This window comes from Mastigoproctus giganteus, chromosome 12 (genome assembly GCF_048544385.1).
Source record: "Mastigoproctus giganteus isolate SK-2022 chromosome 12, ASM4854438v1, whole genome shotgun sequence".
Classification (NCBI taxonomy): Eukaryota; Metazoa; Arthropoda; class Arachnida; order Uropygi; family Thelyphonidae; genus Mastigoproctus; species Mastigoproctus giganteus.
This window is the reverse complement of record NC_143586.1, coordinates 53,590,651-53,606,329: the sequence shown is the minus strand read 5'-3', so window position 1 is coordinate 53,606,329 and position 15,679 is coordinate 53,590,651. Positions and strand designations below refer to the sequence as shown.

The 15,679-nt window shown below is 39.3% G+C and overlaps 1 protein-coding gene across 1 annotated transcript in view; it reads right to left on the bottom strand.

The window, feature by feature from the left end:
• Positions 1-3,600, bottom strand: part of ACOX1 (acyl-CoA oxidase 1) — a 175,493-nt gene extending 171,893 nt beyond the window's left edge. Inside the window, exon 1 of the mRNA XM_090386493.1 lies at positions 3,350-3,600. Coding sequence (XP_090242619.1) covers positions 3,350-3,470 — 121 coding nt within the window. The 5' untranslated portion in view covers positions 3,471-3,600. The remainder of the gene's footprint in view (positions 1-3,349) is intronic.
• Between the last annotated feature and the right edge of the window lie 12,079 nt (positions 3,601-15,679).

The following is a 15,679-nucleotide window of genomic DNA, read 5'->3' as shown; positions in this document are numbered from 1 at the left end:
TTAGACTCATGTGATTTCTTCCTGTTTTCAGTTAGTTAGTTATTTGGTTTTTAGGAGCATTAGCAACTAAGGCCATATTGCTCCGGGATATGCGGTGGTCATTCCCTGACCTTTACGCATCCTCCGTATTTGGTGGTGACGGGCTCGAACCCCGGTCTAATCCAGAAGCGTGTGCTACGCACTGCTGCTCCTTCCCACCTGGCTACGGAGGCGCCTCCTGTTTTCACATCTGAAGAAAACTGTGACAGGCAAGTGTTTCGTGTCCGACAATGATGCTCACAGAGCAACAGAAGCACTTCGCAGTCTTTCAAAAATTGGCTTGCAAGAAGCATTTAATGCGTGGGTACGCCGGTGGCAAAAGTGCATAAATTTCAAGGGAAAGTATTTCAATAAGAAGAAATCCACAGAAGATTCAGATGATGACAATTAAGATAAGATCTTGCACCAGTCTGCAAATTAAATGATCACCCCTTGTATAAGGCAATGGTCAGGCCACATCTTGAGTACTGCATACAGGTCTGGAAGCCTCATTTTAGGATGTAGAGCTGTAGGAACGAGCACAGATAAGGGCAATGAGATTGGTGAGGGGAACAAAGAGGTGCTCTTACTAAGAAAGGCTTCAGTTCTGCAAATTGCAGTGTCTGGAGCCTAGGCACCTGCAAGGTGATCTGAAATTGACACATTGAAATGGATTGAGCAAGCTCAATGCTGATGGGATTCTTCCTCTTGTTCAGACTACACGAGGGGACATAAATTCAAATTGAGGAAGGACAGTTGCAGAATAGATGTGCAGAAGTATGCCTTTAGCCAATAGGTGGTTGATTGCTGGAACAAACTTCCATCTGTTGCTGTGGAAGTCTAATGCTTAAATAAATTCAAGTACGAACTAGACAAACTATTGGAGGGAATGAATAGGTGAAATGGGAAGTGGTTTTTTTTTTTTTTTTTTTTTTTTGGCTGATGCTGTATAAGCTTGCTTTCTTGCATCATTTTCCACTACTAATTCTAAGTATGAAATAAACTTTATTTTAGCTAGATGTGCATTGAAGCTACAATCACCCTACGATATATGTTATGTAAGCGAATCAGAGTTCCCAATTTTTTTATACAAGGGCAAGAGGAGAAATACTACCTAAGATTAATCACAGTTGAAATAACCTTTTCTTTCATTGGACTATGATATTATGTAAGTGAATCACATTTCCCAACCACCATACAAGGACAGGTGGGGATAGTACCCCCTCCACACCTTGTTGGTAAAATGAATGTGTTATGGGTGGCTGGGGTACTTCCCATATATGCCGTTACATAAAAGTTGAGAACTACAAGTTAAAATGAAATATAAAATAAATGAATAATTTATATTATTATTTCTGCTTCACACCTCCTTTTCCCTTGTATAAAAGCCGGAATTATGATTCACTCACATAACAGCATAAGGCAATGAGAGAAAAGTTTAATTCATACTTTGCTTAGGCACTATATAAAATGTCTAGGCAATCTATGAAATTTATTTCATACTCTGCCACTCAATTCCATGCAATGCCAAGATTACACACTTTGCAAGTAACATATCCACTGAGAGATCACTAACAAATACAGAGAGAATTGCACTCATTGATGGATTAACAAAAATAACAGGGGGCATTTATAAAATGGACACCACAGAAAAAGACTTTCCCATGGATGTATCACATTGTTCACTTATTTTTCTAATGCCCATGGGCTGGTTTATGCACTGGCACACGAGTTGCTAGCTGGGGAGGGTTCCCTTTGGAAGATTTCTGTGAGAAGGGCATTTATTGAGATGACACCTCAGGTCCCTAAAAGCCTAAATTCATCCCTACTAATGCCTCTACATGGTTATTTCATCCAGTGGCCCAAAAATTCGTAGCTTCATCGCTGATATTCATCAAAAAAAAGTACATGAATATGATTATATACGTGCATATAATGTTCTACTGGGTCTCTAATGCTATATACTATAGATCAGAAATAATCATTCAATTGTATTCGCTATATAAATTGGGTATTCACTGAATTTATCAAGATAACTACTAAAAAGATTTTATTCCACTTTGGCTTTATTTATTAGATATTTACTTTACTATTTTACAATAACATGTCTATGTTACATGAACTGATAAAAAAAGGTAAACTAGGTCACTAATAACAAATTAACAGTATTTCACTTTTACCCCAGGGGCTCACATCTGGTGAGTATGGGATTGACACACCCAGGGTCCTGAGCTGGATATCTTCATTCTTCTCTTTCTCTTCTTGGTGATTCCCCTCCCTCGCTCCCTCTCTCTCTCTCTCTCTCTCTCTCTCTCAGGGTAACTGAGAAATTTTCTTTTGGCTGGTGCAGCAATAGCCTCAGGCTTCCTTGCACCATATGGCTAATGATGATAATAATGAAGATAAAATGGAACTGGACTGCAGTTATTGTCTATATACAGCTTTCTTCCATATTCTGCTTTTATCATACTTTTATACATTATTTATTACTGCTTTCTCAACAAGATTAATTAAAATTTGATTACTGCTTTTGTGTAGGTTATATTTTTGAGAAAAGACTGCTTTGCTGCAAGTAAGAAAGAAAGAAAGAGAGAGGGGGGGGGCGGAATCAGTGGCAGATTACCCATTAAGGCAATGAGGCACGTGCCTAGGGGCGATAGGCTTTGGGGGGCCCCCCCAAGCCAAGACATTTTCCTATAGTGTTTTAAAATAGATTAATGTTTTCAGTAAACATCATAAAAATCTTGATTAATTTAAGCGAAAATTTAAGCAAAAAATTCAAAAGTACAAAATTTCATTTATTTGCCACCTAACTTTTATTTATTTTTTATTCTTTTTTTTATTATTATTATTTTTTGGGGGGCCCCAAATATAATCTGCCCAGGGGCCCCAACTATCCTTAATCCGCCACTGGGCGGAATGAATAAAATTATTTTCGATCACGTTATGAACTTTAATCCCTGCGATTTCCGTCCAAAGAGGGGGGAACTCTTTGATCATTTAATAGCAGTGCTAAAAGATAAGCTTGAACCCCAAAAAAATCCTGATGAGGCTGCCTTGCCCTGGTTATGCTGCTTTGGACGAATGAAAAACTGCAGTACTTCAAGGTTTAGAAAGTAAAAAAATAAATAAAATAAATATATATAATTTTGTCATATGCATGTGTGCGTGTATGTGAGAAAGACATGCACAGATACCCTTAACTTTAGGACGTAAACATCTACTGTAGTAAGGACTGTTTAGTACTATGCACACACTATTAAATTTAATTGCATAATTGTAATCAAATAAAATGCAAGAAATTAAAAATATTTTTGGCGTAAATCCTTACCCAGTTCTTTTCGCCTTTTAGTTTTCTCCACATTTCCATCTAAAAGATTCGTAAGTTCTGTGACACTAAATGAAGCGGCGACTCGCTCCTTCGCCAAATCTTCGTTTACTCTTTTCGCCATGTTAACGTAACAACACCGAACTTTCCTCTTTTGAAACTCCGATCCCAATGGGCACGGAAACTTCGCTGTCTTAAACAGGAAGTTTGATGCATCCTTCGGATAGCGGGGCGTCCTTAGCACGTGAGCGTATTACGTCAGACAGACGTCACGTCGACATTAATTTTCTTATTCACGAACCTGGAAAGTGGAAAGCGATAGTTTTCGAGGCCACGGTCACATTTTCTGTATATATTCCCAAATATATACACAAAACTGACCATAAGATGTACTTCAAAACACATATGGGGACGACGTCCTACTAAAAGCAGGAGACATCCTGTTAATCAGGATTCGAAATGGAAAATTGTATGAAACGGAACCGTAGTCAGAAGGTTACCGACGTCTATGACGAACCGCATCGGCGTTCAGGCATCTTTTGATGAATTTTTGTTCACTTTAAAAGTCAAAAGTATGTGGCGTCGAAGGGTGTGGCAAGAGCAGAGGGCCTCGCACCCCTAGGGTCATGGCCGCTGAAAACTTTCAAGGCCATCTTATATAAATATATACAGTGTATATTATTTTTGATAATATATGTTATAATTTCTGAGCCAATTTATATAAGATTTTAAAAAATACAAAATAATAATATATAAGATATGTAATAATGTATCTTATATATTACTTTATCTTATTTAAATCTTATATAAATGTTAACTGCTTAAAAATTTATATAAGATTTGATATATTTGGGTAACCTGAGATACCGTACATTTTAATATCTTATATATTCTGTACACTATCCTACTACAAGTATATGAACATGGTCACGTTTCGAGAAACACACGTTTTAATGTAAAAATTAATAAGGTGTAGGCAAGATCCCAGTGATTAATTTTGGGAAAAAGGAAAGCAAGGAGGAGTTCCCCTTGCTTAGATTCGGAGGCCCCTTGAGGGGAATTTGGGGTCCGGATGCACTGTACGTGATGAATCCCCTCCCCCCATCGGCCTTTAAGTGTAGGCCCGCCTTAGCCCCAATCGCACCATCAATCCGTCGTGGAACACTGTTGACAAATTCCTTATTTGTCAACAGTGTTCCGCGAACTCCTTATTTATCAAAAGCAGGAATTTGTATCCATTGCTCCTTCTGTGTACTCGCAAGTTCGGCTGAAGAAGAGCAGCATATTGAAAAAGCTCCTCTTCTATGGCTTCTAGACAATATCTGCAATGCAGTTCTCTTTCATCTTCAAAATGAAGCTAAAAACAGAGCATTTCCAATATGTTCCTTTTAGATTTCGTTTTCATCAAAAGAGGCGCCCACACTGCTAGTTGTATAGATGGAGTATTATCGTACTGGAACATGGCAGGCCGATTTCCATAGAGCTGCTAGAGAGTGAGTAGAATTGTCCAAGACGGTTTGATGGTTATTGGTACTATAACCAACGGTTGTAGTGCAAAAAGTTTATTTTTTGGGTAAACTCCATTATTTGGGTACCACTTGTCTCCGCGCAGTGAGCGTGGTCGTAGAACGGAGTGATTGTACGGTCGAGTTCCGTGATTGGATGATTATTGTAAAAGCGTTTTTTTCTTTCTGATTGTTTTGTGTCGTCGAGGAGGGTATTTATACCTGATTTAAAAACAGCGACAAATGGGGAGATAGGCATATCAACCTAGGAGGACAGTGGGTGGAGAAAGCAGCGAGTGGTGCCTGCCAATCACTGCTTTGTTTCTGTCCGTTTGTCGAAATATAGACTAGCACCCAAGGTCTGGAGTTTTATCTATATATTTTTTAATTAAATTTTTATTTTTAAAATTTATTTATAGAAATGTATATTTATTTAAAATAATTCATTAAATATTTATTAATAAATATAATTCAATAATTATTAATATATATAATATAAATATAATTATAGAATATTTGTATTTATAATTTTATTTTTCCAAGGTTTATTTTATTATTATTTTTTTTATTTATTTATTTTTTTAACTGGTCGTCGTCTGTGGGCGGGATTTTCTAGCCTTTTTTTAGGCAGGATTGCTGGTGTCTCCAGTTTGGGCCCCCAGGGACACAGCATTGCTGGCGCTCACAGGTTTAGCTGCTGCCTTCCTGTGTGTGTGTGTGTGCAGGATTCGTTAGTCCTATCTGCATGATAGGACAGCGCATGAACGGTTGTGGCCTACCTCCTCGTGGAGTGGAAAGGTAATACTGAGGAGCAGCCTTCCTGATTATCGTTGCTCCCGGGGAGTAAAATGGCTAGAAACAACTAAACTAACAAAACACTACACTCACCAACATACCACTACACTCATTTCTAGCTATTTTACAGTATGTATCATCACTGTGCAGCACGCTGGAGTTCACATAAAGTTCCCCTGTCTTATGTATATAAGACATAACACACTTGTCCACACACTACAACCAATAGACCGAGTCCAAAATCGATAAGCAGTTCAACACCATAACCCTGCCTGCTTCAAACTCTTCATTGTGGGCATACACAATACACTGCGGTAGATGACGTTCCAAGAAGCTCCACACTCCACTGTCGTCTGATATGAAGACTTTGTAAGGCGAATTCATCACGCCATAGAATCCGTTCCCACCATAGGCAGACTGACCATAAGACATACCGGGGAACCCATGGTGGGCCGGAGGCCGGTGTGATTTTGGCCATAAACACTAGTGTGACGCCACTACAAGTTTTCATCAGTAAGAATTTTTGACCCAGTCCGCCTCTGATTCCCACTGTTCCATGACCCAATAACCACGGGCTAAGTACCACTGCAGTTAACGTTTGAATACTTTTTAGGGATAGGTAAAGTACAGTGCATTTAAAATGCACAACAAAATAAAAAAAAAGAAAAATACATAATAAAAGAGGAATTTAGTCCAAGCAAGGAAAACTGGGATATCTCTTCTGGTACTATTTTTAACTTATGCTTATTTAAGCTTTGAGTGAAATGCAAAATGCCGATTTAAGAATTTAGGGTTTCTTTCATTACGATGCTGAAATCACTAACTATACAGCATTGTACATATATTGAATACCCCTTAACCATTAGTCGGGAAACAATTGCAAATTCGAATGAAAATGTTCAAATCGCATAAATATTTTTAGAGAGCTGCATATTAAAAAAAGAAAAAGAAAGAAAACGTAGATTATCATCAAAAAGCATCATGTGATTATCACATCATGAACTGCTGATCCTTAAGATAGCTTGCATCTACAAGTTTCACAATAAAAAAAATTATCAAATATTTTATCTGGGATTTCAGTGACAAATTCAGCTGCTATCAGATCCGATACAGTGGTCCACTGCATTAGTACAGTAGTAAGATACATCATTCTTCCGTACAATGTAGAAAAGGCTTTTTTTTTTTTTTTATGAAAACTCCAAACACGAAAGGTATTTGTTAGGTGCATGGGTTGAAGGAGAAGTATGGGGGGGGGGGGGGTTGACGAAAACTTTTCTCTAGAAACTAAACATGGGTTTCACCACTTCAAGCCTCCAATAAGCAAAGTGGTGGTATTTCGCCGGTTGATATGTGGCTTGAGTTCACATCCCGTAAAAAACTTTAAAAAAGGAGGAATTTTTACAAATTTTTCACAGAAATGCAGAGTGGTCAAAGATTGCATAGTTTCAGGTGGCATTGAGCCATGGCATGGCCACGGTAATATTGAAAATAAAAATAAATACCATTTTGTACTTTTGTATTTACTACTGATTATATTTATTTTGTTAATTACTGAATATATTTATTTTATATTTACAATCGACTTTATAAATAATTAAATATTATATTATGTAGTCGTATTCCTTAGTCACGAAAAACTCGAGTTTCCGGGAGAAAAAAACCATGCTACAATCGCCTGAGACCGACTAACTCAACCACGTTGTGAAAAAGGGCCATAAAAGTTCCTCTCGTCATCGAAGAGTCTCGAACTTAAGTCTGTTCACGCGATGTGGGGAGGACGGCGATTCTACTAACTGTGTTACCCACGAAGGCACGTATGCCTGCTAGGGACTAAAGAAGATGTTGTTGTAGAGCAGCTACATCTTTTAAAGGCATAAAATGTAATGTTGTACTAGTTGGTACTAATGATATTAACAGTAGAAAATCCGAGGAGCTACTTAGCAAATACAGAGCAACATTGAGAAAAAGTCACAAGTGAAGATTAAAATTGAAAGTGTCTGCAATTATGCCTTGACACGATAGGAAGAAGCACATGACAGCTTGTCAATAAATTCGGTCATGGAGAGACAGTGAAAGGTTCATGGGTTAGAATTGCATGGTCTTCGCTCGTTAACAGGAAGGACTATTTCTACATGGACTGGATACACTTAAATATAATAGGTGAAAAAATATTTGCAGATCCTATGCTTATTTCTTAATCCCTAGCTTGTTGTGTACGGCGTGTGCCTTGTATATACAATAAAGAGTTCTTTTTCTATCAGGACAGTGTTAGGTGCATCGGAAAACTGCTAGCCTGCAGAGGGGATACACAGACTTACACTGGTGTGCAAAATTTAAGGACCAGTCAGATTTTCACCTGTAGCTTCTCATAGGAGTGGCCTGGATATGGGAAAAGCATACCAAAGGAATCTCGTGAGGTACAGAAATGATAAAGGAAACAACACTGACACAACAACGGAAACAAAACGGTACAGAGGGACTTTATTCAAAAATGGCAACATAGCACTGGCTGCCATGATACAGATGCATTACTGCCAAAGATGGAACAAAGGGAAGAGGTAGTCCTCAGTAGGAGATATGGCCATCCCCTAATGTCGAAGCGGGCTTTGCACCGCCTGTCCATACTTAGAGCAATGTTGTTGATAAGTTCTTGCGGTAACATCGTCCATTCCTTTGTCAGCGCCACCTTCAGCTGGTGAACATTTTCTGGTGGGTGTGGATATGCCGCTAGACGTCTCCCCAGAGCGTCCGATGGGATTTAGATCGCCGGAACGGGCAGGCCAATCCATACGAACAATATCCTCACTTTCTAAAAGCATATCAACAGCTGCAGTGCGATGGAGTGTGGCGTTATCATCCATAAACACAAACTCGGGGCCAATGGCACCACGGAACAGACACACATGGGGAAAGATTACCTCAGTACTATAGCGTGCACCGGTTACAGTACCGCGTTCCGGTATCTGGAGTTGTGTACGTCCATCCAAGATAATGCCTCCCCCAGACGAGAACACCTCGACCGCCATATCGATCCCTTTCCGTGATGTTTGCGGGATGATACCGTGTGCCAACCTCTCGCCAGATTCTGACGTCCAGAATCGCTGCTGAGACTGAATCTACTCTCATCAGTAAAGAGTACCTTGTAAAGATTTTGTGGTTGTAACCTTTATAAATAGTACAAAGTACAAAGTATGTTGATGGTCAAACGGCACCAGGAATTTCTCCCATCTCCGCGAGTGTTCGCTGTATCGAGGGACAGTACTCTATCAAGGCCAGAGATTTAAAAGTGTGTGGATCATGTGTTGTGTAGTATGTTGTGCCCATTGTTCTCTGGCCTATTGGCCGTCGAGCCCCTGATGGGACCCGACGTTGTCCGTACTATGCCAACGAGGAGGCTGGCCAGGTGTACCCTGAAATTTATTATACTCTGGCAGGTCCCGCCGCCTAATTTCCTGGGATTTCAGCGGCTGAGTCCTATTAAAAAAAAATAATAATAATAAAAAAATAAAATAATAATAAAAAAAATAATAATAATTAAAAAATAATAATAATTAAAAAAATAATAATAAAAAATGATCGCGGTGGTATAGTTGCAAAATAGCTATTACGAGATAGTAGTATGTGGGGTTTGTTCCCCGAAATTACCATGGGGTTGTACGCTAAAATGACAAGTTCTAGAGGCCTAATGGGGCGGGCAATAATTTTGGTGCTAATTTAAATTTGGATGCTTGGGGCTTTCGCGATGTATAGTCAAAGAGAAGGGTAGGGAGACTGAAGGCTGGGGGAAGAAAGAGAAGTAAGGGGCCGATAGGGTAGATGGCCCCTGCATTCAGTGCGGCATGCCCATGCCCCACCAGAGGGAAAGGGGGATTGCAGGAGGAGGAGGAGACAGCGAGCCATCTCGCCCCCACCAAGGAATAGGAGTGAAAGCAGGCTGGTCAAGGTTACCAGTCCAGATCGCCATATGGCTAGGTGGCAGCAATGTGCTGCAGTAATTTCTCAGAGCCCTTGCATGGTAGTCTTGTTGTCTTGATCAGGTTGTGAAATGCCTGTGCTGGATGAGGTTGTCTAATCGGGTTGTCACGTCATGTGGATACATCTGTCGGTAGTCATAGAGATTGTGGCTTCAGGTAGACTCAGTTGTGAGGTTTAATTTCTTGGTTGTTTCACCCTGTTATCAGTTCATCATCTGGGTAGGTTTCCGTGGTTGTGTAGACATTCTGCTGGTCTGCATTGCATGGTTGTTTACTGCAGTGGTTGAAGCTGTGGGAGCGTCCTTCTCCTTGTGAAGAGGTCCTGGGCCAGTTGCGCGAATGCCTTGTATGTGTCAACTTCAGTTATGGCGAGGTATTCTTGATTACGGAGGTTAAGCTGTGTTCTAGTAATGAACATACAATAGAGGTCCTCATATAGTGGGCAACTGTACATTAGGTGTCCCACGTTTCACGTTCACCACAGAGGCAAAACGGTGTATCACTCAGTCCAAATCCTTGTAGTTTGTCTCTAATGGCCCCGTGTCCCGTCAGCAGGTAGGTTGTGTAGAGTCCTGGTGAGAGCCACGCTGGATAATCCGGGTATACCAGCTGTATGTTGGGTAGAAATTTTCTAGTCATTGCACCTTTGCTGGAGGTCTCCCAGCGGGCCTGCCAAGTTTGTTGGAGGTAAGCGGAGAGACGGTTCCTTTCTACTTTGGGATCATTTGACAGATGTATGGTGTAGTCGAGGCATGTTGCCGTTCTGCCTTTGGTCAGTTGATAGAGTAGCCCATGCTTAACAATCTCCAGGTCCAGTGGGAGGGATCCCGTTAGGGCCTGGAGTGCGTGAGTACTTACAGTGTTACATGCTCTCGAGATGGTTATGAGTATGTGTCGCTGCGTAGTCTCCAATTTTTTCCGGTTCACTGCAGTGGTAGCCTTGCGATACCATATTCTAGCAGCATATGTAATTGCAGGCAGGAAAATAGCTTTATAGTAGAGGCTGAGGGTTTTCCTCCTCAAACCCCATTCCTTGCGTGTGATTCGCGCAAAAAGTGCGGAGTGTCCTCTAATTTTCTTCCGTAAGTGCACTATATGTGTAAAGCTCAGGTTCTTGTCTAGTACGACTCCAAGGTGCTTTAATTCGGTGGTAAGCTTAATTGTGTTATCTTGTATCTTGATTTGAGGGGGTCGTCTGGTGTCTAGGGTCCCTTTTAATAATATAGATCTTATCTTCGAGGATGAGATCTTCAAGTTATTGTTGTTAGCCCAGTCCTCTAGAGTTTCTATTGCTCTGTTGGCGGTGTTCTCCAGTTGCGTCCTAGATCCCCCAGGCAGCATCAGAACCACATCATCCGCATAGGCTAGGGGAACGACGTCGCCGAGTTCCAGGTTCAAAAAGCCGTCTAGAACCAAGTTCCATAGGAGTGAACCCAGGATTGAGCCCTGTGGGCATCCTCTGAATACTTCTCTTGTTACTGAACAGTATGGTGCTCTGACTGTCACGAACCTATTCGACAGGTAGGATTTGATGACTTAATACAGTGTTGGTCCTTAAGTTTTGCACACCAGTGTATAAATTAACACTGGCAAAGATGAAAGTGATTGTTGCACTACTTCTATTAGATCACGCAGCAGCCTGGAAACCAAACAAAAACATGTTGAACATACTCCAATGCTAGGAACATAGTAAAGAATAAATTTTAAGAATTTTAAGTACTGGTCAAGTCATCAAATGCAGACATTATGGAGTTATTAGAGATATGGTGTCCATCAGATGTAGGGGATACAGAATTTAAATATGTGGAATGCTATACATACAAAAAGGACGGAGAGGCCAGGAGGGGGAGTTATGATAGTTAAGAAGCATATAAAATCAGAGGCAATGTATTCAGTGGACACGGGTGTCCACCGCAATGTTGGGCCAGTTTGGTATGACATAAGCACTAGGAAAACAAAAATTAGGGTAGGAGTGGGTCCTAGGCCTAATAATTGCTATGAGTATAATGAACGACTGTACAGACATACGCAGTGGGCCAAAAAATCAAAATGTCATATAACGGCTGACTTTAATTTTCCGGATATTCATTGAACTTCGTCAGTTAGTCATTCAAACAGTAGCAAAGCTTTTGTAGATTCATAGTTAGTAGATATAAACTGTCTGTGCGTGTAGTACAGTGGTATCATCAACGTCCTGCCCACACCAAATGGATAAGGCCCGGGTTCGAATCCCGTCGATGACGCGAGGAAATTTTCTGGGATTTTTTCACTCCGTGGCTGAGTTAGTCGGTCTCGGGCGTAGACAGCAAGGTTTTCGCCCAGCAAAGCAGGCAAATCGACCAGAGAACTCATGCAATTTACAGACACAATACACATGAGTAGCTGAAATGACATTCCCTAATAAAATAGTTTAGTTTTAGTAGATATAAACTATTTTGTAATCAAGTAACAATCAAGTAGTCAAGCTAAGGCAGATTATGAGAATTCTCTGGAAAATAATGCAGAAAAAAAGCAGCAAAGACTTCGTTTCATATGTAATTATATGAATAGTTTTAGTGCTGATGATCATGCATTGTTTGCTGACAAACTAAACAGATATTTTGCATCCACAATATATTCACACATGACGATTTTTTTAAGGGTGGGAATGCCAGAGTGTGTCAAATTCTAACAGCGAGCTGAATAATTTTGTGACAAATGAAAAGAAAGCAGAGAAATTAAGAAAAGTGAGAAATTTATGAAGCTAAACATAAAAAATGCAACTGTGGTGAATCGGATCTATCCAATTATATTAAAGAGGCAGCAAAGGAGGTAATTACACCTATATCCATAATTACGAAGACGTCTTTGGATTCAGGGAAGCTCCTGTGGAATTGTGCGAATTTATCCACAATTCACAAAGGGAAGGGGTATAAAAAGGGGTGACACAAGTTATTAGAGACTTGTTAGGTTAACTTGTGTTTAGAGAAAATAATAGTCACTTGTTAAAGAAGTATCACCTAGATTAGAATGCAGTTATATTGCAGTCGCAACATAAATTTGTTAAGGGATGATCTTGTGTAACCAATCTGATTGGATGCTACGATGCAGCAACAAAGGAATTGGATACAAAAAATAATTTTAAGATCGTATAAAAAAAAAAAAAAAAAGTAAATTGCAGCCATTATCAACCCACTGCAAGATGAAAGCCTCCTCAACAATTCATGCTGAGCGAAATGGACCATAATCTGCCACGCTGGTCCAGTGCGGGGTGGCAGATCGACCGTATTTAGCAGTCAGGGGCTTGAACCCCGGTCTACTCAAAGAGCGTGTGCCACTGCACTCCCGCTCCTGACCACTCGGCTACGGAGGCCTTAAGATCGTATACTGTACTTAAATACTGTTGCATGTAAGACTGCTGCATCACATACTGTTGCACATAAGACTGCTGCACAAATTGGAGCATTGTGGCACTGCGTGAAGAGGAACAAGTTAGTTCTAAAACAGAATCTTATTGTAGTCCTTTAAACAAATACTCTGTTAAACATTTGGGGCTCCCATCTGTTTGAACGTAATGCAGTACTAGAGAAACTTCCAACAAAGGCAAGTTTGTACTAATGTGAGAATTGAGACCATTGCATTATCAATTGCAGTTTAAATCCTGCTAGACACAAAAGCAGATGAAAAGATAAGGTAGTCCTGCAAACATCTTATAATACCTCTGAGGCCACATAGCCTTGGCTATAACTTTGAATTTCTCTAAGTTCTTCCTCTTTCGCTGGTGAACCTGCGCTAGCGTGATCTGGTGACTTTGATGTCACTTTGAACAACTGAGAACAAATGGAGATTGAAAATGCTCAGCGTGAATGCAGCGTTGGAAAAATATGCTTCGTTAAATCTGTGGTTAAGCTCTTCCATAAACAGCGACTTACTGATATGCGCAAAAAATAGGTTCCACACAACCAATGTTCTTATTTTGCCATCATTATATTGCCATCACTTGGCTACTCACTCTGTAATAATGAAATGAGAGAGGGCTAATCAATGACCTTGACTGCCTATTGTTTTCCTTCTGCTATAGTGTAAATTAACGATCTTTATTATTATTGCGAGGAATTCACTGAATTTATCAACAGTACATTAAAAGGAAAATGTCATGTAAACTGATAAAGATTGCCGCGTTATAATAATTATTAATGAAGAAGAACAGTTAATGTTTTTTTTTTTTTTTATTCTCCATTGCGAAAGTATTGTTTTTCTCTGAAGCGCATCTATTGATATTCTAACAACGTTTGCTGTGACTATGTTTATTGTCATTTGTACATGTTTGACAAATTGAACTATTATTTACAATTTAGCTACTAGTGCTATCCTTTATTCAATATAAATTCTTACAGATGTAAATAAATTCAGTGGTTAGTCCTTAATATTCACTGACATGTGTTTCTCCAAAACTGCTCCACCACTAGATACGGCTTTCTGTAAGATGGAAAATTTTAAAACTTGCCACTTCTCAATCATCGATTGTGGCGGATAGTCTGTAATAGTCTGCAATAAATAACATAATCTGTAGGTCAGGTAGACAGTCTAAAGGGCTTTTATCGTGCTGATCAAGTTTTATATTTTTAAATTAATTAATTTCATTTTTATTTATTATTATTTCATTATTTATTTATTTTATTATTATTTATTTATTTTATTTATTTTATTATTATTTTTTTTTTTTTGCTGGCACTTGGGTCTGGGCAGCCCAAGTGCAGGATGCTGGCACCCACCTGTATTGCACTACCTCAGGTCGGTGCGGGATTAGTGTTTTCACATACACAGTTAGTTGAATTAAGGCCCGCCTCCTCATGGCTAGGGCGGGCACCAGGCAGCAGTTGCCCAGGTGCTGACTGCTCCCTGGTGGCTATGGGGTCTGAACCAACACATACACATTTGCTACACAAACATAACACAACATATATTCAGGCCCTTTTACATAGATTGTAAATAAGATAGTATCACTGGTGGAGATGGACGTTAATCTAGGAGCCACCCAATCACAATTATACATATATGATTAAATTGATTACAACAGTAGCCACAATTAGTTTGGGGTCAATGCTGTATATTGACACAGGAGCTCTCTGCATCCCTTCTCGGTATGTCACTCGCAGTCAGGTAGGTCACCTGCTGTTAAAAGGATATCCAATCATCGTGGAGACTGAAAGATTATACGCAATCTTTTTTCTCATTGCATATGGAGTTGGTACACTGGTATTGCTTTCGCGATTTGAACAATGGAAACACTATAATATTCGTATTATAATAAGATACTAATAAATATTTCGTACTGTGAAACACCATGGGAACAATTTTTTTTTTCTTTTTTTTTAAGAAGAACTCTTTATTGCATACAGAACGCACATGCCGTACACAATACCCTTCACGGCTACAAGCCAGGGGTTTACAGTAAAGGCTAATACAAGGTTACAAAGGGTAATACAATATTACAGTAAAGGCTAATACAATATTACAGTAAAGGCTAATACAATGTAATAAACAAGGATGAGATAGGAGAAAAAATAATATTATTACTAATTATACAAGTGTAGGAAAACAAATGAAAAATTTACATATGAATTTTCACACAATTTTACTATATAAAAATAAACAAAATAAATGATAATAATTATTACTGTATTTCAAGTCCTTGATTTCTTCCATTTGCCGGTACTAATATTAAATCGACGGACAGTAACCATTAGGAGGCTACAGAAACAAATATATTAATAAATAAATAAATTTTCTGTTTATACTCCGGGACGACCAAACGGTCAGAGGAGTTCACAAGATAGACAGATTACAAGAAACAGCATTAGTTATCATATACTGAAGAGCATCTACAAGCAGTGATAAGAGATTAGATTTAGTGATACAATATACACTCAGTGACAACTTTATTAGGTACACCTACCCTTTTTCATAATATGGAGAGCTACTTCTGTAACAGTGTCACGTTTTCGCACCACACTATGTAAAGGGGTAGGCAGATGCATATGGATGCTGTATGTGTGCACTTCAGTGTGAGAATAAGC